The 22,989-nt window shown below is 49.5% G+C and overlaps 1 protein-coding gene across 1 annotated transcript; it reads right to left on the minus strand.

Annotated features, from left to right (window-relative positions):
* Window positions 1–6,564: 6,564 nt before the first annotated feature.
* On the minus strand, window positions 6,565–13,979 carry KRT84 (keratin 84). The gene is made up of 9 exons (XM_042946624.1): window positions 13,428–13,979; window positions 12,039–12,247; window positions 11,374–11,434; window positions 10,794–10,889; window positions 9,698–9,862; window positions 9,401–9,526; window positions 9,076–9,296; window positions 8,590–8,621; window positions 6,565–6,908 (listed from the first exon to the last, which is right to left on the minus strand). Exons 1-9 carry the CDS (start codon window positions 13,977–13,979, stop codon window positions 6,565–6,567), a joined length of 1,806 nt encoding a protein of 601 aa, XP_042802558.1.
* Window positions 13,980–22,989: the final 9,010 nt, after the last annotated feature.

The raw sequence follows: 22,989 nt of genomic DNA on the forward strand, positions 1-22,989 counted from the left end.
AGGATCTTAAGAGAGAATAATACAAGTACCTACCACATAATGTTATTGAGAGAATGAAGTGAGTTAAAGCATGAAAAATTCCTGCCTATTATTTAGGACCACTGGCCACGCAGCTGGTACCTGGAGCACCTGATAGTGGCTCTGCCCACACCAGAGTCCACGGGTTTGACCCCTATGTGATCCTTGGGGGAGAATTTTGGGGGACAATTGACCTGTTAACAATATTGAGTCTTCCAGTTCATGAAGAGCTTCTCTGTCCATTTATTTGTCATCTTTGATATCTTTCATTGTTGTTTTGTGATTTTCAGCACACAGATGGATCCTTCCCATACTTCGTAAAGGCTTATGTATACCAAAACATTTCACTTTGGGGGTGCTATTGCAAACGATACATAAAGAATGTTTAATTTCCAACTGCTCTTTGCCTGGACATAGAAAGGCAGTTGGTTTTTGTATCTGGGCCTTGCATTCTGCAACCTTGCTAAACTATAGATTCAAGCTTCCCACAACCCCCTCTTTGGATCCCTTCTATTTGCGAGAGCAGCTCACAGAAGTCAGAGAAGCATTTTCCTTACTAGATTATTGTTTTATTATAAAAGGATGCAACCCAGGAACAGCCAGATGGAAGAGATGCTAGGGCACAGGGCTTCGCCACTCTCCCCACATCTCCATGCGTTCACCAACCCGGAAGCTCTCTGAACCCAGTCCTTTTGGGTTTTTATGGAGGCTTCAGTACCTCGTCCTGATTTATCCATTAAACCTCCAGCCCCTATCCCGACTCTGGGAAGTTTCAACCCTGTAATCACTGGTTTGGTCTCCTGGCAACTAGCCTCTCTCCTTAGGTACAGCCTAAAAGTCACGTTACTAACATAACAAAAGACAACTTTATCACTCTCCTCACTTGGGAAATTCCAAGGGTTTTAGGATCCCTATGCCAGGAAGGGGCAAATCCAAATATCTATTTTTTATTATAAATCACAATACCACACGTGCCCATAAAGCCAGCCCTGTATTTGGGTTATTGATTTCATCTTGAATGAGTTGGGAACTTGTGTTTTTCAAGAAATTAATCCATTTCCTCCAAGTTCCCAGATTTATGGGCATAGAGCTGTTTGTAATACTCCTTTATTATCCTTTTAATATCTGCAGTGTCTGTAGAGATGTCCCTCTTTTCACTCCCGATATTGCTAATTTTTGTCTGCTTTCTCCTGCCCCTTGCTCAGTTTGGCTGGGGGTTTCCCCATCTTACCAGTCTTCAGAAAGAACCAGCTTTTCAGTTGCCTGATGTTGTCATTCTGCTTTTCAATGTCTGTTTTCTGCTTTTATCTTTCTTATCTCCTTTCTTCTGCTTTCTGTATGTTTATGTTGCTATCCTTTTCCTACTTTCTTAAGAGAGAAGCTTAAATAATTGATTTGAGACCCTACTTCTAGCTTAAGTATCCAATGTGGTAAATTTCCCTCGAAGCACTGGGTTAGCCGGATCTTAAAATTTTGATATGCTGTGTCCATTGTCATTCAATGGAAATATTTTCTCATTGTCCTTGTGACTTCCTTTTTGGTCTCTGTGTTATTTAGAAGTGTGCTGCTTGATTTTCAACTATTTGGAGGTATACTCCAGATGTTTCTGATACTGATTTATAATTTAATACCATATGGTTAGAGAACATGCTTTGTATGGGGTTGGCTTTTTTAAATTTGTTAATATTTGTTTTGTGGCCCAGAAATGGGCTATTTTGGTAGATGTTCCCTGTTGTCACTTGAGAGGAATATGTATTTTTTTTAAGTTTTGGGGTGGAATGTTCTATAAATGTCAATTAAGTCAGGTTCATTGATAGTGTGGCTCAAGTCTTCTGTATTCCCATTGACTTTCTGTCTACTTGTTCTGTTGATTACTGAGAAAAAAGTGTTTAAATCAAGTATGATTGTGGATTTGCCCATGTTGATTTTCAGTTCTATCAGTTTGTGGTTTATGTGTTTTGAAGCTCTGTTATTAGGTGCATCTGCATTTAGAATTGTTATGTCTTCTTGCTGAATAGCCCCTTTTCTCTAACTTAAAAATATTTTTTCAATATTTGTTTCTCTTTATTTTTCATATTGGATAATTTCTATTGATCTGTCTTCAAGTTATTGACTTTCTTTTGTCCTCTCCTTTTTGTTGTAGAGCCCATTAGTAGTTTTTAAATTTTATATGTAGTGTTTTTTTTTGTTCTAACATTTCCATTTCGTTCTGTTTTTATAGTTTCTATTTTGTGCTGAGATTTCCTACCTTTTAATTCACTTCAAATGTGTTTAGTTTTATCTAATGAAACACCATTATAATAGCAATTTAAAATCTTTGTGTGATCATTCCAACATCTGTATCACCTTGGGATTGGCATCTGTTGATTTTCTTTACCCCTTAAAACTTGGTCACATTTTCCTGCTTCCTTGATATCAAAAAAATTTTAGATTGAATCTGGGACATTTTAAATATTATGATGTATAGACTCTTGGTCCTGCTAAAATCCTCTGAAGAAGTTTATGTTTTGTTTTGTTTGTTTTAGTAGGGCATCTGCCTACTTAGGTTCAGACTGAAGGTTCTCCATCTGCGGGAAGCAGTTCCAAACTTAGTCCAGTTTTCCAAGCCTTTCTTTGCTTGCTGACTTGTGTCTGTCCTGTGTCTGTTCCACTTAGGGGTGTGTCTGAAACATGTGCAATGATTTCAATCTTACTTCAGTTCTCAAGGCTTTGGCTTGCTATTTGGGTCTTTTCATGCATGTGTTGCTCAAGGGAGAGCCCAAGACTTATACGAGTTGTGGATTTACACACAGAGGAATCCCCTTCTCCAGCTTTCCTCTCTCAATCCTTCCTCTGTGAGGTCTGTTTTCCTGGCTCCTCCTTCCAGAAATATCAGCTTTATCTTGGAGTCTCTGCTGCCATATCATGGCTGCTGCATGGCTTCATGACTGGAATCTGCTCTCAGGCCAAACCTATGAGAGAAAAGAGGAAAACCTGAAGATTACCCCTTCATATTTTCCTGTCCACAGTGGCCCCATTTCCTGCTTCCTCTGGCTGGAAAGATGGGATTTCTATTAAAGTTATAGTTGATTGTGCTGATGGCTCACAGCCTTACCACGGGGGCCTGCCATGTGGGCAGAGGGGAAAGAAAAACATGGTTGCTTCTTCACTTTTGTCTTCCTGCCATGATCTACCTGCTTTTATTTAGTTTTCAGAGTCCTCTAGTGTGTTGGATTTTATCCAGAGATTTTAGTTGTTATCAGTGGGAGAGACAGGCTATAATAGGCTTACTTCATCATGGATGCAACTGAAAGTCAACTTAGTTTTAACAGGATCACCTTGGCTGCATTTTGAGAACATACTGAGGGGAGATGAGAAGAGAAACAGAGCGTCCAGACAGGAAGTTTCTGCAGCAGTCCAGGCAAGAATGGTGGTGATTTGGACCTCAGTGGTAGTCATGGAGGTGGTGAGAAGCAGTTGGATTCTGGATATTATTTGAAGATTAAGCGGACAGGATTTGCTGATGGATTTAATATGGGGATACAAGATAGAAAAACGGTTTAAAGATGATTGTTAAGTGTTTTTTTGGCTTAAGCAACTGAAAGGAGATGCTGTTAATATGGAAGGAACAGTATGGAGGGGGAAGAAGGAAGGAGAAGAGCTTGTTTTTGGATGTGTTTAGTTTGAGATGCCCATTAGATACACAAATGGAGATGTCAATAAGCAATCTGTTATATACCAGCCTGTAGTTAATGGGAGGTGTGGACTGGAGATATAAACTCAGGAGTCATTGACCTATGGATGACATTTAAAGCCATAACACTGACTGGGTGAGATCACCTATGGGGTAGGATAGAAAGAGAAGAGACGAAACTAATGACTGGAGCCTGAGGAGTCCCCATGTTGGCTTGCTGTCTGGTCTTAGAGATTGGAAACCATGCTGTCCAAGTGGCATGTGTTAGTCAGGGTCCAATCGGGGGATAATACTGCACAGCAACTTGAACAGGGGAAGCTTAATATAGATAATATTAGGACTGGAGTCATGAGAGAGTGGCTAGTAAGAAGTCCAGAGAACTCTAGAGAGTATAGAATGACAGATGTAAGGGACAGTCACTACCTCTAGGGCCCCAAGGAAAAACCATTATTGAGCTCCTGGTCTCATTGGAGAGGGCACAGCCGCTGCTCACTGTATTCCAAGGAAGTCACTGAGATGCCACATCAATGGAACTTGCTGGAAATCTCCCACCCAGAACTTAGGAGAAATCTACCCTCTAGGGTGCTGGGGAAAGCTTTTTAGGAAGAGGTATTCTTCAGGGGGCACTGGCTATGAAACTTCCCACGAAGGGTGCTGGGGAAGCTCCTGGCTGCTGGGTGCTGCTGCTGTGCATTGTGGGAGGCTGACATTATAGCAGCTGTCTGGGTGCAGGAATCTGGCAGTAGAGAAGCTGTTGAGAGAGCTCAATGGAAGGAAAGTCCTACTCCTGCAATGTGTCTCCGGTGTCTCTGGAAATGCCTACCGGTGTGGAGGTGGTATGGAGCTCCTGCAAGCAGGAGGGTGGGTGGCTGGTGAGTCCAGGGCCAGATAGGCCTTCAGCTGTGAGCAGAGCAACATGCAAGCTCTCAGGTTGCTGGCTGAGGAGTGGGCAAGGTAGTATCTATAAAGATGAAGGGTGTGCTTCCTGCTCTCTGAGAAGGAGGACTCTCAAGGTGAGAGCGCACCTGGGCTGCCTCCTGCCCCCACCTGTGCTGTCCCTTGCAGGCTATGCTATATTCAGCCCCAGTGAGATCCCCAAACTGGGCGTGCTTTCTCCGACCTCCTGGGTTTTGCACACCTTGTTTCCTCTGATTGGAGTACTTCCTCCTTGTCAGTACGGCTAATTCATCATCCTTCACATCTCTGCTCTGACATGACATCTTCCAGGAAGCTTTTAATAATGCTCCTGGTCTAAGTCGGGCCTCTCCTCCGTGCATCGCAGCATGGATTCCACTCTTAACCCAGCGCTTAGCATATCAAGTCATAAGTGCTTCTTTACCGGTCACAGCCTGGACTATAAGCTCTTTGAGGGCAGGGACGAAGTCTTGTTCACTGCTGTTTTCTCAGCGTTGTGTCTGACGTGTATTAAGCGTTTATCAAAAGTCTGCTGGATGAATGAATAAAGGAGGAGAGCCAGCGTGGGGTGCATGGAACGGATGGCGAGGGAGGAAGTATATGTGCAGAACGCTCATGTTCCGCCATGTTAAAGAGTTTGGGCTTTCACTAGAAGACAATGGGGAGCCACTGAGGGCTATAAGTAGGGGAGAGCCATGATCAGTTTTCTATGTGAGTAAGGGCTTTCTAACAGTGCCATGGTGAGTGAGCCGGTTGGAGACAAGAGTGAGGACAGAAGGATGAGGGTCCTGTAATGATTCCAGAAGAAGCGGGGCTGGGGAGGCTGGGGAACAGGTAGAAGGGTTCGTGTTGGTCGTGAGGTACAGGGCACTTCTCTCTGGGAGAGAAGTGGGCTGCTGGGCACTTGTTCTCAGGGCCTTTGCTGCATTTTTCCTCTCCCTCCCTGAGCTGTGAGGTCTTCCAGGGAGGGTCCCGAGCCCTCTTTCCTCTGTGCCTCCTCTGTGCCCATGACAGCAGCCTCTGCCCTCGGCAAGTCCCCAGGGGGCTGGGCTGGTGGAGTCTAGGAGGCAGTCTCCCCCCATCAGCAGTGTGATCTGGAAGGAGAGGCCAGAGTCCTGGTGATGTTAGCTTGGCAAGTTTATTGAAAACCCAGCAACGCAAAGAAAAGTATAAACAGGCACCCTGTGCCCCCACCCAGGCCCTCCCTGCAGCTTGTAGACATAAAACCCGCTACAGCGGACAGGGCTGGGCCTCCTTCACACCACCCACAGGGACGGGGCACATGCAGCACAGCAGAGCCCACCTCCCCATCTGCACCCCACCCACCTCGTGCACTCACATGCTGGAATTAAACCAATGACCCTGGGAGAGAAACAGCTAGGACATCTGCCACTTGGAGAAGAACCATCTCAGGGGACTTAGAGATCCTCGGGCCATGAAGGACTGAGAGTCCTTCTGGGGGAGGAAGAGAAGGAAAGAACCTTCTCCTGCCAGGGAAAGGAAGAAGAAGGAAGCAAAGGACAGTGGGCTAAAGATGCCTGCAGTGTGGACAGCCAACTCTCCATTCTCCAAATTAGTCCAAGGTGGCAATGCTACCCAAGCACATTCTTTTTGGCTTTGGACGGTTCCTTTTCTCCCTGGCGCACTGATTTGTGTGACTGTATTGAATGTGCATTTCTTCAGGCTGTTCAATGGTGGAGAGTGATTCAAAGGACAGGAATGGGGAGTCAGGGAGAAGCCAGTGTACTGGGACTGCAGACAGAGCATCTAGGTAGTGAGAAAATCCCCCCAGAGGACAGGGGCTGGGTGGATCAATCCCTGGGGAGGGCAGTGTCGGCCTCCTGGCAGGAGGGGTAGCTGGAATCCCCTCTGGCCCAGAGTCCAGATGCCTCTGGGGACAGAAGCAGGTGACATTGAGATGGCTCTTCCCTGGGCAGTGGCTGGCTGGCACTGGCCTCTCAGTACTTGGTCCGGCGGGAGGTGGTGGTGGACACGAAGCGGATGCTGGAGCTGCGGCTGCCACGGCCCCCGCTGCAGCTGCTGAAGCCCCCTTCGGTGGGCAGCGGGCAGGGGACGCTGGGGACGCAGGCCTCGCCCGTGAGCACGGAGCCACCCCGGGAGCCCACATTCAGCAGGTCCCCCCCAGCCGTGATGATCCGGGTCCCACCCAGGCTGGAGCCACAGGCATTGCTGGACCGGATGCTGCTGCTGCCCGAGAAAGTGACCCCACCGCGGGAGAGGGTGGAGCTGGCGACCAGGGGTTCAGGCCCACACACCACGGCACCCCGGGAGCTGCTCACGGCTGTAGGAGAGAGGGGAAACTGTCAGCGAGGTGGGCTGCCCACTCCTGGGGCCCAGTCCTCCAGTGGTCTCCCCACTGAGGGGGGCGGAGGAGGGGACAGGACTGGCGACATCAGGGGAAGTGGCCTGGGCAAGTGGTCCCTATCGTCCACACAGATGACACCCATTTTTCCCTTCTCTTGTCTGGGTGACTCAAAGGCCGTGACTCAACTGAAGTTGCACATTCAGATTAAAATGGAAGAATTCAGCCAATCCCCCAGGTTGCATATAGCCATAAATTGGCTGTCATTTATATATGGCTGAAGTCAGGTTGGGCATGAGCTGGATTATCCAGATACCGGAGCAGTAGCTCCTATAAAGCTTGGGGCTTCTCTCTCCCGATTATATCATGCCCCTTGGTGGTCCCCACCAACAAGGGTCCCCTTGGTGGTCCCTCCAACAAGAGTCGCTAGTCAGTTCTCTTCCCACCCACTGATGGCTCTGTTCTGTAGCCTTCTGGTATCCCCTGGGCCTGCCTCTGTACCCCAGGATGTCAATCCAACTAAAGCTTCCTTAGCTCAGCCCCGTCTGTGCAGAGGGCTCCCGGTCCTTTCCTCTCCTTTTTTTTTTAAATGTTTATTTATTTTTGAGAGAGAGAGAGAGAGAGAGAGAGAGAGAGAGAGAGAGAGATGGAGGGGCGGAGAGAGAATCCCAAGCAGCCTTTGTTCTGTCAACATAGAGCCTGACACGGGGCTCGATCCCATGAACCATGAGATCATGACCTGAGACGAAATCAAGAGTCAGATGCTGAGTCGACTGAGCCACCCAGGCGCCCCTCCTTTCCTCTCCTTTTACCAGAATCCTTCCTACCATCTGTGACCTTCACTCAAGCTTGACCTCTTGCAGAAAGCCACTCCTTGCTGCCTCCCCCTCTCTGAGGGCAGGGACATCCGAGGACAAGTAGCTGTGACTACCCGACCCACCCAGGATAGCATTCAGCTCCACCATGCACCTGTGTAGATTTAAACCTTTGGATCAGAAATCTAGCTTTGTGGCTTCTGGCAAACCACATATTTTCTCTAAGTGAATAAAAAAGGGGTACTAATGCCTATTCATCTCCTCAGGGCTTTGAGGGTTAGGTGGACAGTGGAGAGGGCTCGTCTTCCAAAGAAGATTGTAATTTTAGAGAGCAGGGGCTGGTCTTTCCTGGTCTTTGTGCCTCCACCCTGCAGTGCCCAGCATAACCCCCTGTACGCTCGGCCACAAACAATACTTTGACAGCAGCAGCAGCAGCAGCAGCAGCAGCAGCAGCAGGGAGACATCCGCTCATTTTTGTCCCATCCCCAGCCATGGGCATGGGGCAACTCGTTGGCACAGATCTTTTCATTCTGTCTCTGGCCTTTGTCCCTGAAGGGCAAAACCACTCAAAGAAAAAAGGCTGACTCTCTTCCAGAACCCTCTCCCATCTGTTAAGCCCTGCAAACCTTTGTGATTGCTTAACCCTGGGGAAGGAAGGCTCTGGGGAGATCTTGGACCTCAGCTAAGGCGATGTCCCCAGTCCAGGGGCTTGCTGGTCCTTGCTTCCCTGACTGTCATGGCCAGCCCAGCCATGGGCTCCTGATCCCAACGTGGGCCTGGGTTGAAAGGAAATTTGCAGAGCCCCAGGAGAGAAATGTGAAGAGGAAAAGACTTAAGGTTCTTACATATGTTTACTGGTCCAACACCTTCGCAGATCCTGGGGATGGAAAGGAATAAGTCAGCTCACAACCAGTGCTATTCCCTGAAAACCCGCTTGCTCTCCAAAGGGCTTTCTTGGCAGAGTGGACCGATGGTTCTTACCCCTAGCTGTACAAGCATCCCGGGAGCTTTGAAAAAACATACACATTCCTAGACTCTGCCCCCAAACCACTGAATCAAAATATTTGAGGAAATGTGTTATTATTATTGTTTTTAAACAGATAATCAGTGAAGCAGAACTCCCCGTGATTCTGGTGCAGCCTGTCTACAAACTCTCATTTGGGGGGCGAAAATCTAGAACCGTCTTCTAACTCCTTGGTGAGGGCAAAGGGACTAATGTTTGCAGAGAAGAGACTGTTAACTTCAAGTTAGCGGTTCTTCACCTGGTCCCCTCCCCAACTGAGTCTTTCTAGATGCCTAAGTCTGACCTCACTCCCGCGGAGAACTCTCACCGGATCTCCTCGCCCTCCAGCAGGCGCCTGTAGGTGGCAATCTCGATGTCCAGGCCCAGCTTGACGTTCATCAGTTCTTGATACTCTCGCAGCTGCCGGGCCATGTCCTGCTTGGCCTGCTGCAGGGCGCCCTCCAGATCCGCCAGCTTGCACTTGGCGTCATTGAGGGCCGCCTCGCCCTGCTGCTCTGCCTCGGCCACCGCGGCCTCCAGCTTGGCCCGCTGCAGGAAGGGCAGGGTGCAGGTGGGCTTTGGCGGGGACTAGCAGATCCCTAGGTGGGCCTAGAAACACTGCCCCTCCTTCTCCTCCCCTATCCTTTGCCCACCTGAGCCTTGGAGTGCTCAACCTCTGCCTTCAGTCTCTGGATCAGGCGGGTCAGCTCATTGATCTCATCCCGTGTGTTGCGCAGGTTGTCACAGTGCTGGCCGGCTGTCACCCGCATCTCCTCGTACTGGGGGCAAGCGAGGGATGTTATGAGGATCCAAAGTCTGAGTCAAGACCACAGCCCCAGCTGAGATGGGGGCTTGAGACCTCCGCTGCATCCACTCCATTGTACATGAGTCTTACTCTGAGGCTGCCCACACCTCTTCCTCAGTGCCCCCCACCCCATTCCGCCACCCACCTTGTTCTGGTACCACGCCTCAGCATCAGCCCGACTGCGCCTGGCAACCTCTTCATACTGCTCCTTGATTTCGTCGATGATTCCATCAAAGTTCAGGTCCCGGCTGTTGTCCATCTTCACGATGACTGATGTCTCCGAGATGTGTGACTGCAGCAATTGGATTTCCTGTGTTGGGGGATCAGTGAGACAGATGGGCTCAGCATCCCATCAGTGGCCAGGACTCTGCCCCAGGGGCCCCAGGAGTGGCTTTAGGAGCAGAGAGAATTGCTCCTTTTTTTCAGATCAAAGCAACGGAGTGGACCATCCAAACCGAGGGCAAAGGAAAGGACATGAACTGCAAACCATTTCAGTTTGAATTTAAACGCTCATTATATACTTGAAGACTCCCTTTCACACTTCATTTGCTTAGGTGAATACACGGTGCCTAGGAGCTCAGTGGAGGGGAGTGAGAGCCGTGCTAGGGCCGAAACTTCTCCCTGGCATATCCACAAAGTGGCTGTGCTGCTCATGGATCATTGAGAGTTGATAATATTCTAGAACATGGTGGTCTAGGAATTCCTATATCCCAAGTCGTTAATAGAACCAGTGGCTTGGACTATAAGGGCTCCAGAGGGAGCTTTCTTCAGCCTTTCCACTCGGAGCCAGACATTAGCACTGGCTGGCTCTGTACCTGACCAAACAGACCACTTACAAAGCAAAACGTAACTAATTCATCCAGCTAAGTAGGTCAACCACAATTTTTCTTACACCTCCTAGCAAATCAGTTTTCTGGAGTCTTTCGACCAGTAGAGAGGAAGTGAAACTCCTAGACCCCAGTCTTTGGATTGGCCAATAAGGAGTTGGATCATAGATCCAAGGAATTTATCATAGAGCTGAGTCAGGCAGCCAAGAAGCCTGCCTGCTTACCTTCCCTTATCCATTTGTAGACACATCAACATATAGAGGATATAGATTTGAATGGGAGGAAGATGTGTAATACCAAATGTTAGAAATTATGCCAGTCCAGATGAACCCCCCCCCCCCCCCCCACCTCCTCCTGGGAGTTCAGGCCAAGCACTGATCTCCTTGTTTAGCTCAGAAGGGGATGAATGCTTACCGCCATGTATAAGGCTTTGAGAAAGTCAATTTCCTGAGTTAGGGTATCTGCGTTGGCCTCTAGATCAGACTTATTTAAGAAAGATGTATCCACATCCTACATAAAAGAAAGAAGGATAAAATGGCCATTACTTGTACACCGTTTAAGCTTGGCAGGGTCTGGAGATGGGTGGAAAAATCAGGCCATTCCCCACTGGGCCAGGCCAGCTTTGCGATGGATGGTGGAGTCCTTGGAATGCAGCTTAGTGACCACTGTTCTTCTCCCTACTACAACATGAAAACTCCCCTGGGGGCTGTAGACATTTTCTGATGCTTATTTAGAGGCAAGGAGAATCTGGATAATCTAAGACTCTTAAAAGGTCATCTCTTCAGACCTCTGCTCTCGTGAAGACCCAGTCCTAAATAATCTGAGGCCAAATCAGAACTCCAAAGGGAACCTGTTATGACCTTAGAGGTCCCACTCTGTGCGAGTGGTCCCAGACTCCACAGGGCTGCCTGGGCAGTTTCCAGGGCAGAAGGTGTCTTTGGAACATTCTGCTGTCTGGAGGAGAAGTTTGCTTGGACCTATGGCTCTCCCTTACCTTCTTCAGAGCCACAAACTCATTCTCAGCGTTGGCCCGGAATCCTACCTCCTCTTCGTACCTGGATGATAAGGATGGAGAGGGTGAATTCTCATTCTCATTCTGAGCTGAGAGCCAGTTACTCTCCTCTTCCTAGTGAGCCTCTTAAAACATCTCTGCTGCATCCAGGAGCACAGGTCCTTGTTGGCACCTACATGTTCACATCTCATCTTTGTCTCATCTTTAAGACCTTTTATGAGCCTGTGACCCTCAGTTTTTCCAAATTCTTTTTACTTTCTCAAATTAGATTTGGGGTCTGAAAATGTGGACCATTGCTATGCTCCTCTGCTAGAAAAGACTTGGAGTCATTGCACTTGAACATAGAGGATGTAGGACCCAACTCATTGTTGCACCTGAGTACTATTTTTCTGGAGTCAACGGACCCATTCCCACAGGCAAGACTAGGGACAAATCATGCCCAATACCAAGACTAGTTTTTACTCAGGAACCACAGAGGGCGTCCCCCTGCTGTCTTACATATCATTTTCCCCACTCCTATCTCTAGGCTGAGTATTGAAACCAGCATTCAACTCTGATCTGTCCAGCTGCTATTATCTGACCTTGGCAGCTGCTTTGGGGACCAAACCCTGCCTATCCTTGGTCTATGCAGTCCAGATGCCACTTACTTCTTCTTGAAACCCTCTAGGACATCCTGCATGTGGTTTCTCTCAGCCTCGAACCGGGCCCGGTCACTGTTCACTATGTCCAGCTGCCTCCGCAGGTTGGTGATATAGTTCTCAAAGAGGGGCTCCAGGTTGCTCCTGGCACATTTCTGCTCTTGGAGGAAATTCCACTTGGTCTCTAGGAGCTTATTCTGCTGTTCCAGGAACCGCACCTAAATCCACAGGGTCAAAGAAATGGCACCTGAAGAGCTTGATAGAGTCGCCTACACGTTGACCGGCTCTTCAGGTGGCCATAGATGACTCTCAGCCCCATGTTGACATTGTCCTCTTGCCTGTTGGCTTTTCATTCATCCTCTAGCTCAGTAAAAGCTGGAAGAGTAGGTCTGTGACCCCCTCCTCATGCTCAGCCAGGCTCAGCTAAACAGAAACTTTCGAACCAAAGCACCACAGTACCATTTTGCCTCTACCCTCCAAGAAAGGGGAGCAGGGATTTACCTGTATCTAAAAACTGATATTGGCCATCTCTCACAGGGAATGAGGTGCAAAATAAAGTATATTGAAGTGGGATAAAGCATTAGGAGGTAGGAATTCTCAGGCCATAAGTCATACCCACCATCCCGGATACTCCATCAACTGAGAAATGAAGAGCTCCATCAGCTGGAGGAGAACTTGGAGATCATTTGCTCCAACACTTTGTTTCAGAGATGAGGAACCTGAAGCTCACAGAGGTGAGTTTCTATTCTCAGACACAGAGCATTCCTGCTCCATGGAGACATGGTTTGTGGGATGTCAGCTCCACATCATTGTTTCTCTCATGAGTCTGACCATCATGACTTCCTCTGGTAGTTCCCTACTATTTCTCTCAATCTAGGCAACTCAGCTGAACCTGGGTATCCCACATGGGGAGTATACGTTATTTGTTTTGTGCAAAAATTACTCCATACTCCACTTTCCTGAGCCTGAACAGATGTGGTCACACAGCCTCAGAAGCTATGACAATCTCAAAAAGGGCACCAAGATCTCAAAGGATAAAACCTTTTAAACATGTAGCCAACATCTGGCCAAAGTCTTAATTTCTAGCTTATTTGGGAGATATTTCTAAGTGACTAGATGGTAGGACTTAGTTTGTCCAGATTCCCTCAGATTTGGCTGGATGCTCCTCTCTCCTCAAGAAGACACAACCTCTGTCTTAGTCTATTCCACCTTGCAGCATTTCCTCAAGTTTGTCCTTGTTTTGCAGCAGAGTGACCCAGAAATCATACTGCGGTGCCTGAAGGTTCTGGGTCAAGGTTGATTCCCCAGGCCTGGGCTGTTTCTTCTTAAGGGAGAGGACACCCCAATGCATTTTAGCTCTCACCATCCCAGACCCAGAGACTGAGCTGTTATAAGTACCTTGTCAATGAAGCAGGCAAATTTGTTGTTGAGGGTCTTGATTTGCTCCTTCTCATCCTTCTTCACCCTCTGGGCATTGGGATCAATCTCCAGGTTGAGGGGGGTCAACAGGCTCTGGTTAACAGTCACTGCTGTGATAGATGGGGCTGCTGGGACTCCAACTCCTCCAACTCTGTAGCCAAAGCCAGGGCCGCCAAAGCCATAACCAAGGCCACTGTGGGCTCCAAATCCCAGACCAACACAACCGCTGGCCCCAAACCCCAGACCAGCACCACTCCCATCACCAAAGCCAAAGGCCATCCCACTGCCAGCACCAAAGCCAACTCCACAGCGGATGGGACGAGGGCATACTGCTGCCATCCGGGGTGAGCACGATCCAAAAGTGATGACACTCCGACTACCAAAGCTGCCAAGACCCCGGAAGCCGGGCCCACTCCTGCAGGAGACAGAGCTGGCCCGGAAGCGGTTCAGGTTCTGGGGGGTCACTGCTGAGCAAGAGCTGAAGTTGCCCATGCGGCGACCAGAGCTGACTCTGTAGGAGCGGCAAGACATGATGACTTCCTGGGTGAGGACAGAGCAGGGATTGCAGAGTGGGGCAAGCTTGAGCTGGGAGTCCCTCTGAGGCTAGTGGATCCCTCTTTCCCCTTTTATGTGTCTGGGGATCTGAGGATTGGCCCCATAAAAACAAAAAAAATCCATTTGGACACATTTATGAGCTTGGGTAGTTAGCAGAAACTCTTCATGCCTGTAAGTTTATTAATAATGAGCTAATCTCAGACACACCTATTCTCCTCAAGATCACGGCTACAACATCACACCTATAAACATTAAAAACACATAAACACAAACATTATGGTCTTTTTTTTTCCCACAAGTCCACCACAATTGCCATTATGGGGACATTAATTTGCCTTGGTCATAAATCCAATAGACTTTTTCACTGTTACTGTGGCTAACCACCAGAAAGTTAGGTTGGTAACAACTCCAGCAAGAGGTTCAAAAGGATGCATCCATACAGATATAAACTCCTGAATAGATGGGGGTGTACAGAAAAGACAGGGTCTGCACAGTTCCGAGTAACAAATGGTATGGCAAGAATACGGTTTATTGCATCTCTATAGATGGATTAAGTAGGCCAAAAACCTTTTGTACTGCCTTATCTGTTCTCCATGCTCCAGTCTGGCTGCCTATGTAAGAGTTGAACCTTCAGGAAAGCTCATTTGGGTTAGTACAGATGCATGTCTGATTTGAGATACTCAGAAGAGATTAATTCACTAAGTTTTAGTTCATTCAAAAATTATCAGTTGCCTACTCTGTCCCAGGCAATGTGCATGATGCTGAGGGAACACAGATAGACAGTCTCAATGGTGGGGGAAGATTTAGCTTAAGGACTTCCACTAGTCAATACTTCCATGGCATAATATGAGGCCAAAGCATGCCAATGGTTTGGCCATGTACCTGTGTGGAAAGTTAACCACATGATTTTGAACCCCCCAAATACACATTAGGGCTGATCTATAGTCTTGTGTGCAGGTTTCTTGCATTATTGATGAATCTTTGGTTAGGCTGGAGAGATCCAAAGCTATAAGTGTCTGGCCTATGGCCATACCACTCTGAATACACCTGATCTCATCAGGTCTCAGAAGCTAAGCAGGGTCAGGTCTGGTTGGTACTTGGATGGGAGACAAAGAATAAGCATCTGGACAGAAAATGAAAGTTATAAGCAACTGGATATTATCATTGTTATCAATATTGCAGCTCTTTCAGGATCCAAAAACAAGTGTTTGCCATTTCTATTGTAGTGTGACACATGGTTCATTCTACTTGCCCTGTGCCTGGTGGTTGTTGTGCTTGACTGGATGCTTGGGATCCTTTAGGATGCTTGGGGCTCTACTTGGAGGGAGGTGTGTGCTTTTGCCCTGAGCTATCCAGCTTGAGGCTTCACTATTTTCTCCCTTTCCAATCTCTACAGCATTTATTTCCTTTTGTCCATTAGCTAGGACTTCCAGTATGATGTTGAAAAGCAGGGGTAAAAGGGGGCATCTTTGCCTTATTTTTAATTTTAGTGGGAAAGCTTCAAGTTTCTCACCATGAAGTATGATGTTAGTTGTAGGTTTTTTGTAGATTTTTAAAAAATCAAATTGAGGAAGTTTCCCTCTGTTCCTAGTTTACTACTCCATTCCATAGACCCAGCTATCAGGTGCATGAGTAAAGAGAGAAGCAGGAAAGTAATAATGAGAGAATTCTTTTTGTGAAGATTACTGGTGATCTCCATGTTGCTAACTTCAGTGGTCTGTCCTCAGCCCTCACTTACCTTCTCAGCTATATTTGCCGTCGTTGATCATTCCCCTTTCCTGGAAATCGTTTCTTCTCTTGGTTTCCAGACACCATGCTATCCTGATTGTCTTGCCATATTACTGACAGCTTCTTTTCAGTTGCCAGTTTCTTATCGTATCCCCAACCTCTACACACTGCAGCATCCTTGGGCCCAAGCTTCGTACCTGTTCACATTTTTATCTACATGCATTCCCTTGGTGACATCATACAGTCTCATGCCTTAAAAAAACTTTAAATGTTTATTTACTTTTGAGAGAGAGAGAGAGAGAGAGAGAGAGAGAGAGAAGACACAGAAACGGAAGCAGGCTCCAGGTTCTGAGCTGTCAGCACAGAGCCCAACGCAGAGCTCAAACTCATGGACCGCAAGATCATGACCTGAGCTGAAGTTGGACACTTAACCCACTGAGCCACCTAGGCACCCCAAGTCTCATGTCTTTAAAACTGTCTATCCACTGATGACTACCAAGACATATCGCTATGGTGAACATCCCTTCTGTCCTTCACACTTACATTTTAATAATCCACATCTTTATTTGGATATCAAATAGGTGTCTCAATCTAATGTATCCAACACTGTTTTCCCAATGCCATTCCCACTAAATACATTCTACTTGCCAAGCTCACTATCCCTTTAGTAGCTCAGGCCAAAAATCTGAGCGTCATCCTGCTTCCTCTGCTTTGTTTTCATAGCCCACATTCAATTCATTGGCTAATCCTACTCCAGGCTTCCTACTCCCTCTCACCACCCCACTGCTACCATGTTGCCCAAGCCCATCACTTCTCACAGGGCCCATTGGTGTGCCCTCCAGCTAGTCTCCCTTTCCCCCTCAGTCTTTCTTAACAGCACAGAGTGATCCTTTAAAAACCTGTTAGATCATGTCATTTCTATGCCCTCCTGGTTTCCCATCCCACGGAGTAAATGGCATGCAGAAGTCTATGGTCCCCTTTCACTGACCTCATTTCCCTCTATCCATCTGTGTGCTTACCAGGCTCCAGCCACCCTGACCTTCTGGTTGTCCATGAAACAGACAGGAAAAGTCCTGCCTCAGACACTTTCCCACTTGCTGTTTCTCCACTGGGAACTTCTTTTCCTCACATAGCTTCGTGGCCCAGTCCCTCAGCTCTTCAAGGTCTTTGTTCATAGGTCATCCCCTAAAGTCCCCTCCCCAAGCTTTCCCGATCCCTCCTCTCATTGTTGCCATCAGGGGGCCTCTCCTGTATGGGTCTGCTTGCTGGTCTTCTGCCTTCCCTGGCTGGAATGCAAGTTGCAGGATGCAGGCACTTGTGCATTTTGTGCACTCTGTGTCCCCAGGGCCTAGTAGAGTGGGGCACATGATGAGAATGCCTAGTTTTGTAGAATGCATGAATACACCTCAAAGATTCAAAGCAGGACAAGGGGGAGAAAGGAGCAGGAAGTAGGAAGAAGAGGAATTTGAGCATTTGATTTTGGGGATATTTCATGAAGAGGAGACTCCGGGCTCCAAAATGGACAGGCATGGCCCTGAGGATGATGGCGGGGTAGAATCTCAAGTGCTTATTGGGGACCCAACCCAGTTTGTCCTCCAGGTCTGGCCTCTGGGGCTGTGAGTAAGGGGATCTAGGTGGTTGGGAAGGAGAATGGAGGACCCCTGGGGATGTGAAAGTGGGAAAGAGGAGTTGAGAACACCGGTGAGTGTGCCAGGCCAACGACAGGGACTTGACACAGTCCTTGGAGTCAGATGGACCTGGGTTCATTCCCAGTTTTGCCACCTGCCAGCAGAGTGACCTTGGACGGTGGTGCACCGAGGGCAGATGGGGAACAGGGCTCTGCTGCGGGTTCTTGTCTGTAGAGAACTTCAAAACTATAATACAACTGACTGAATGTCAGTCTGCTTGTTACTATCACTGCTCACTGGCCATTTCGAAGTGTTGGGCAGCAAACATGCCCCCTCTGGGGTATACCGGTGACCTGGGGGAAGTCCTTTAACCTCTCTAAGCCTCAGTTTTCTCATCCGTAAAATGTACTGACACCTCCTTTTCCTTCACAGTATTGTGGAGATACATGTGAAAATGTCTGGGGCAACGCTGTGGCAGCTGGTGTGGTCACTGCAGTCCATCTCTCCCCCTCGCTCTCCTCCCTCCCTCCCTCTCTCTGCTCCTCCCGTCTCTTTTGCACAAGCCTCCCCTCCCTGCTAGACGGCCACCCCTGCTCCTATCCAGCAACCGCCTCTTCCTGCACCACAGTCACACTTCACTTTCATCACCCGCCAGCCCAGCCATTCTGGGGCTGTCCTTGGCTTCTGCTTCCTGCGGGCCTGACCAGGCGGGGCAGGTGGGACCAGTCAGGCATAACTCCGGTTCTGGAATGAGCTATCACCATCAGCAGTTTATAGTTCTGAGGTGTCATTCCACCAGATGATGCAGAACACAACCCTCAGCAGGTTCTTCAGGGTAGGGGGGTGGCACGTAGGCAGCAGGTGCCCTGGAAACTCTGGGCTGGCGGGAGCTTTTGCTGCCCTGACAGTTCCTTCCTGCTGCTGTCAGTCAGTCCGGGTGCAATCCCCAGATCTGGGGCCTGAGCCCAGCCACGGCTCCTCCCAGGATGGCTGTGGGATGGGTGCCAGCGATCTGCCCTCTGTGCCGTGGGGGGAGGCAGAGCCCCTGAAGCGTGGGGAGAGGCCCTGTCCTGGGTCTGGGAACCCTGGGCATGCTGTGGCTGTGTGTGCGTGTGGGAGGGAAGGACAGGGAAATCCCAGAGGCTGAGAGGCTTTGCTTAAAGCCGCCTTCTTCCAAATGTTTCCGTTTTGCCCCGAGACAAGTTTGTGCTGGAAAAAGACACTCCCTGGGAGGTGTTCATGCTGGGACCTGCAGCCCCCCCGTGGGAAGGGAAGCTTGGGAGTCCCCCAGCAGAAAGAGGGGAGTGGTGGGGAGAGGCTGAGCCCACCCCTGCCTAGGCCTTCCACCCCTCTACCCTCTCAGACTAATGACACTTGGATGGAGTTTAAACACCTCCCCCGGAGAGACAGAGCACCCCTCTTGTTTGGGGATCCCCACTCTTCCAGGCAGGAGGATTTTTCTCAGGTGTAATCCCAGTTCCTTACGTTGCCCAGGCAGCTGTCACCTGACCAGGGTGAAAATGCCGCTCCTGGAAGGTGCACCGGTCAAGGCGCTTCTACAGCCTTGCTGGGCACTGCTGTGTGCCTGGCACTGCGTTTAGCTCCTGGGATGACTGGGGCCCAGCTGGGTGCCTTCCAGCAGACACAGCGATCCTGTTCCCTGGTCTGTTCGCAGGGCTGCTTCGGAGGCCATTTTCCCCCAGTCCAAGCCCTGGTGGAGAGCAGCAGTGGCGGGTGCACTGGGGCCACTGAGAGGACTGGGGTGAGGAAGGGATCCTGGCCAGACAAGGGCCGTTGGGGCAGGGCAGAGGGGACCTGAGGGAGGAGGAGGTGGGGCTGGGAATGGTCTCGTGGGGAGAAGAGAGGTCCTGGTGAGGAGAGGGACAAAGAAATGGGAGACATTCTGGGGAGACAGACACGGAAACAAGGAGCTTCATTCTGGGTATTTCCACTGTCCCCAGGCCCCTTTGGGCTGTTCCCGTCCTGTCTTCAGAGGGGTGCTCTGGAAGAGGCCAGGATTTGGATTCCCGAGGCCCAGAGGGATGCAGTGAAACTCAGACATCAGGCAGACGATGGTCTCGCAGATCCTCTCTGTCTGTATCCCAGCACCCTCTCTGCACAGGGCTGGCCCTGGGTGCAGGTGCCTAGGTGAATGGAATGTGAACCATCGGGCCACCACCAGGAGGCACTTTTGTCCCATCTGCCTTGAGTCAGCTCCTAGTGGGAGGAGGGAGGAAGAATGGGGGTGGTGCTGCACAACACTGAGGGGGACTGCATGGTGGGCAGTCTGGAGGGGGATGGCCCATGCCTCTGGGCTCCCTTCCAGGACAGAGCTTGGGTCTCCCACCACTGGGGCCAGTTTTGCCTCGTGGACTGTTCAGATAGCCTCCTCTCTCCCTGGGCCTCTGCCCTCTGAAAGGGAAGTCCCAAAGGGACCGTAGGCATGTGGAGCCCACCTCACAGTGAGGGTGGCGAACCCGTCCCCTCCTTTATTCCGGTGGGGTGTTTCCTGGGCCTCAGGGAGCCATCTGTGAGCTGGAGGTGGGTGGTCTATTGGAATCTCTGTTTTTGCTGACTCCAGGCCAAAGCACCCCTGTAGTTTTCAGAGCTTTGTATATTCATCAGCAAGTTGCTTCTTAGCAGGGCTCTAGGGCCAGGCCCAGAGCGACGGGGCTGCAAGTGGGAACGGATGCTGGGAGGCCTTGCTCTTGCGTGCCCGCCTGCCTGCCCCCTGTGCGGATGTCCCACTCTCCTGACTCTCACCGGCTCACGCACGGTGTGCTCTGGCTCACAGTTGCCGGGCCCTTGGCCTGGAACTGCCACCGGGCTTTCTTCCCCTGAGTCTTACTTCCCTTCAGGGTCCAGTTTGCCTGCCTTCCTCCTTGGGACCATCCCAAAACCTGGGGCTGGGTGGGACCCTCAGTTATGACCCCCTCCACAGCAGTTCTCACATGTGTAATCTCCCGTTCCAGGTCTCTATGCCCTGCTAGGCTGTATGCCCTGGGAGGCACGGACTGGGGCCAGGGTCTCATTAAAAAAACCAAAGAGCTCGATGGAGATATAATTCACATATCATGGAATCCACTCACTTAAAAATACACAGTGTGGTGGTATATGCTCAGACTCACGAAACTGTCACCATTGCCAAATTTGGAACATTTTCACCACCTCAAAAGGAAGCATTTAGCTATCACCCCCTGCCCCCCATCTTCTCCTCCCTCCAGCCCTAAGCAACCACTAGTTGGCTTTCTGTCTTTACAGATTTCCCTATTCTGGGCTTTCATAGGAATGGAGTAATAGAACACGTGGTCTTTGTGTCTGGCTTCTTTTCCTTACTATGATGTTTTCAAGGATCATCCGTGTGGTAGCACGGATCAGTACTTCATGCCTTTTCATGACCAAATAATACTCCATTGTGTGGATACGCTACATTTTGATGATCTGTTTGTCCATTGGTGGACATTTGGGTTGTTTCCACCTTCTGGTTGTTGTGAATAACGCTTCTATGAGTGTTCACATATAAGTTTTTGTGTGCACGCGTGTTTTCATCGCTCCTTGGTATATACCTCGGAGAGGAATTGCTGGGTCGAATGGCAGGTCTGTATTTGCCATTTGGAGAAACCACCAGACTGTTTCCCAAAGTGCCTGCACCATTTTACAGGCCCTGCTGTGGGCTCTAGGAACTGTATCTACCCTGTCTGCTGAGTAAGTCAACCCTGACTGGAGCTGTCTTGCTCATCACCGTGTCACCAGCACCCCTGGGTGGCCTGACCCATAGCAGGTGATTCCTAAGTGTGTATTGAAGGAATGAAAAAGTGAATGAACGTGTTCTCTTGAATCTGCTGCCCTACGCTTTCACCCAGGCTCTATCCTTACAATCTTCTCTGTGAACGTCTCTCTTGACCCCCTTTCTGGGCATGATCATTAGTTGTCTTTTCTTGTTTCCATGCTCGTTGCCTCTCATTATCTATGACTCCTCAATGAGGTCAAGAGTCCCTCCAGGGTTAAGAGAGTGTCTTAGTCACCTCTGTATCACCAGCTTCTAATGCAGGGGTTGGCACAGAATAGATGCTCTGCATGGGGCTGTGGGGAAAGGGCAGCTGCACCCTAACACTCAGGAGAGGGGATTGTGGTGGGGGGATTGTTCCAGGGCATGAGTGAGTCAGCAGGAAGGGTTTGGGGGCCCCACAGAGGGTGGAAATGCTAACACCAAGCCTCAGCTCCGGGTCTTAGGGCTCCCTAGGAGGGAGAGGAGACTAGGCGGTCCTCCCCACTGGGTGGGCTGCTGCCCATCCGCACTGCTGTCCCCAGGCCATCACTTGATCTGCACAGAGACTGGTCCAGGATGGGGCGGGGCACAGAGCCCAAGGCTTGGAGGCCACTGAGTGTAGCTATGATAGGGGCCCACAGGCTTTCTCTAGGAGGTGTGCAGGCGACCATGTGGTGAGGAAGCCTATGTGCACAAGGCCATGGTTTTCAACAAGGCAAGTGACTCACAGTCTATAGGGGTGGGATATGCCGGTTTTAAATGTGATTTGTGTGGATCCACCTTTATTCCACAGGCTACTCGCAAATTATTCATAGGTAGCTTTTCCGTTTGTATAATAGCCTTGGTTCCCACTCCCAAGCCTCCCAGCACCCAGACCCCAAAGGCTGCTCATTGGTTCCCCTTCAGCCTTCTCGTACCCCACAGGGCAAAGGGAATAATCCTGATTCCTGCCGCCTGTGAACAGTCCATTTATTGGGAACAGACAAACCCAGAGGCTCATGGCAGAGGTGGTGTCTCCCTAGATGGGTGATACTACTGCCTGATGCAGCACTAGGGGCCTCTGGGGAGAGGGGGTCAGCACAACCCCTTGTGACAGCCCCTGAGCCAAAGCCTCCAAGTTTCTGGGCAGCCCCACATCACCGTAGCCAGGAAAACACATTTATAACAGACCCAAAGCAAGAGGACCTAAGGGGAGAAGGAGCAGGACTGGAGGTAGATGGGGTGGTGGGGGGGAGGGCTATATACAGAAGGTGGGGGAAGGGCTTGTCCTTGACTCTTGTCAAGTCAAGAGGTCTTGACTCTCTCCGTCTAGTAAGTATTCCTTGTTCCCTTGCCCTTGTTCTAGACATTTCCCTGCCCATCAGCTGCCGATGTGGTTCAGGAAAAAAATGTATTTTCATAGTGTGAGTTTAGCACACACGGGCAGGTAAATCTACTGCCCTAAAGAACCCCCTCTTGATTCTGTGTACCAGAGAGGACCGTTGACAGGTCTGGAGTGATCCTGAAATGCTGGCACTTGGCTTTGGAATTCAGAATGGGAGATTTGGGGGTGCCTCTTTTTGATAATTGCGACAGTGCATGTGTTAGCTGGGGGTTAAAAGAAGTTCTCTTTTCTTAAGTGCGTGAGAGCCAGAGGTAAGGGAGGTGGGGAAGTTCCAGGGATAGGGGGTGGGAGACTGGCTTTGTAGGGAATCTTCCAGGGGATAGTCCACAACGCAGAACTTTTATGTGTCCACCCCCAAGGCCTAGCTCAGGTTCTGCACATAGCCAAGTGAAAGGTGACCCTTAAAGATACCCAAGGGGCGGCTTCCAGTGTGAAAACAGGAGGGAAACGTGTGTTCAATACAGGAAGGGGTTTAGG

This window comes from Panthera leo, chromosome B4 (assembly GCF_018350215.1).
Source record: "Panthera leo isolate Ple1 chromosome B4, P.leo_Ple1_pat1.1, whole genome shotgun sequence".
Taxonomy (NCBI): domain Eukaryota; kingdom Metazoa; phylum Chordata; class Mammalia; order Carnivora; family Felidae; genus Panthera; species Panthera leo.

Bases quoted from the DNA above. Each gene is read 5' to 3' on its own strand.
- KRT84 (XM_042946624.1), bottom strand. From the start codon at position 13,979: ATGTCTTGCCGCTCCTACAGAGTCAGCTCTGGTCGCCGCATGGGCAAC. The intron at 9,863-10,793 runs GTAAGCATTCAT...CCCCCAACACAG, and splicing joins TCAAAGCCTTATACATGGCG to GAAATCCAATTGCTGCAGTC. The intron at 9,527-9,697 runs GTGGGTGGCGGA...GCTTGCCCCCAG, and splicing joins AGGCGTGGTACCAGAACAAG to TACGAGGAGATGCGGGTGAC.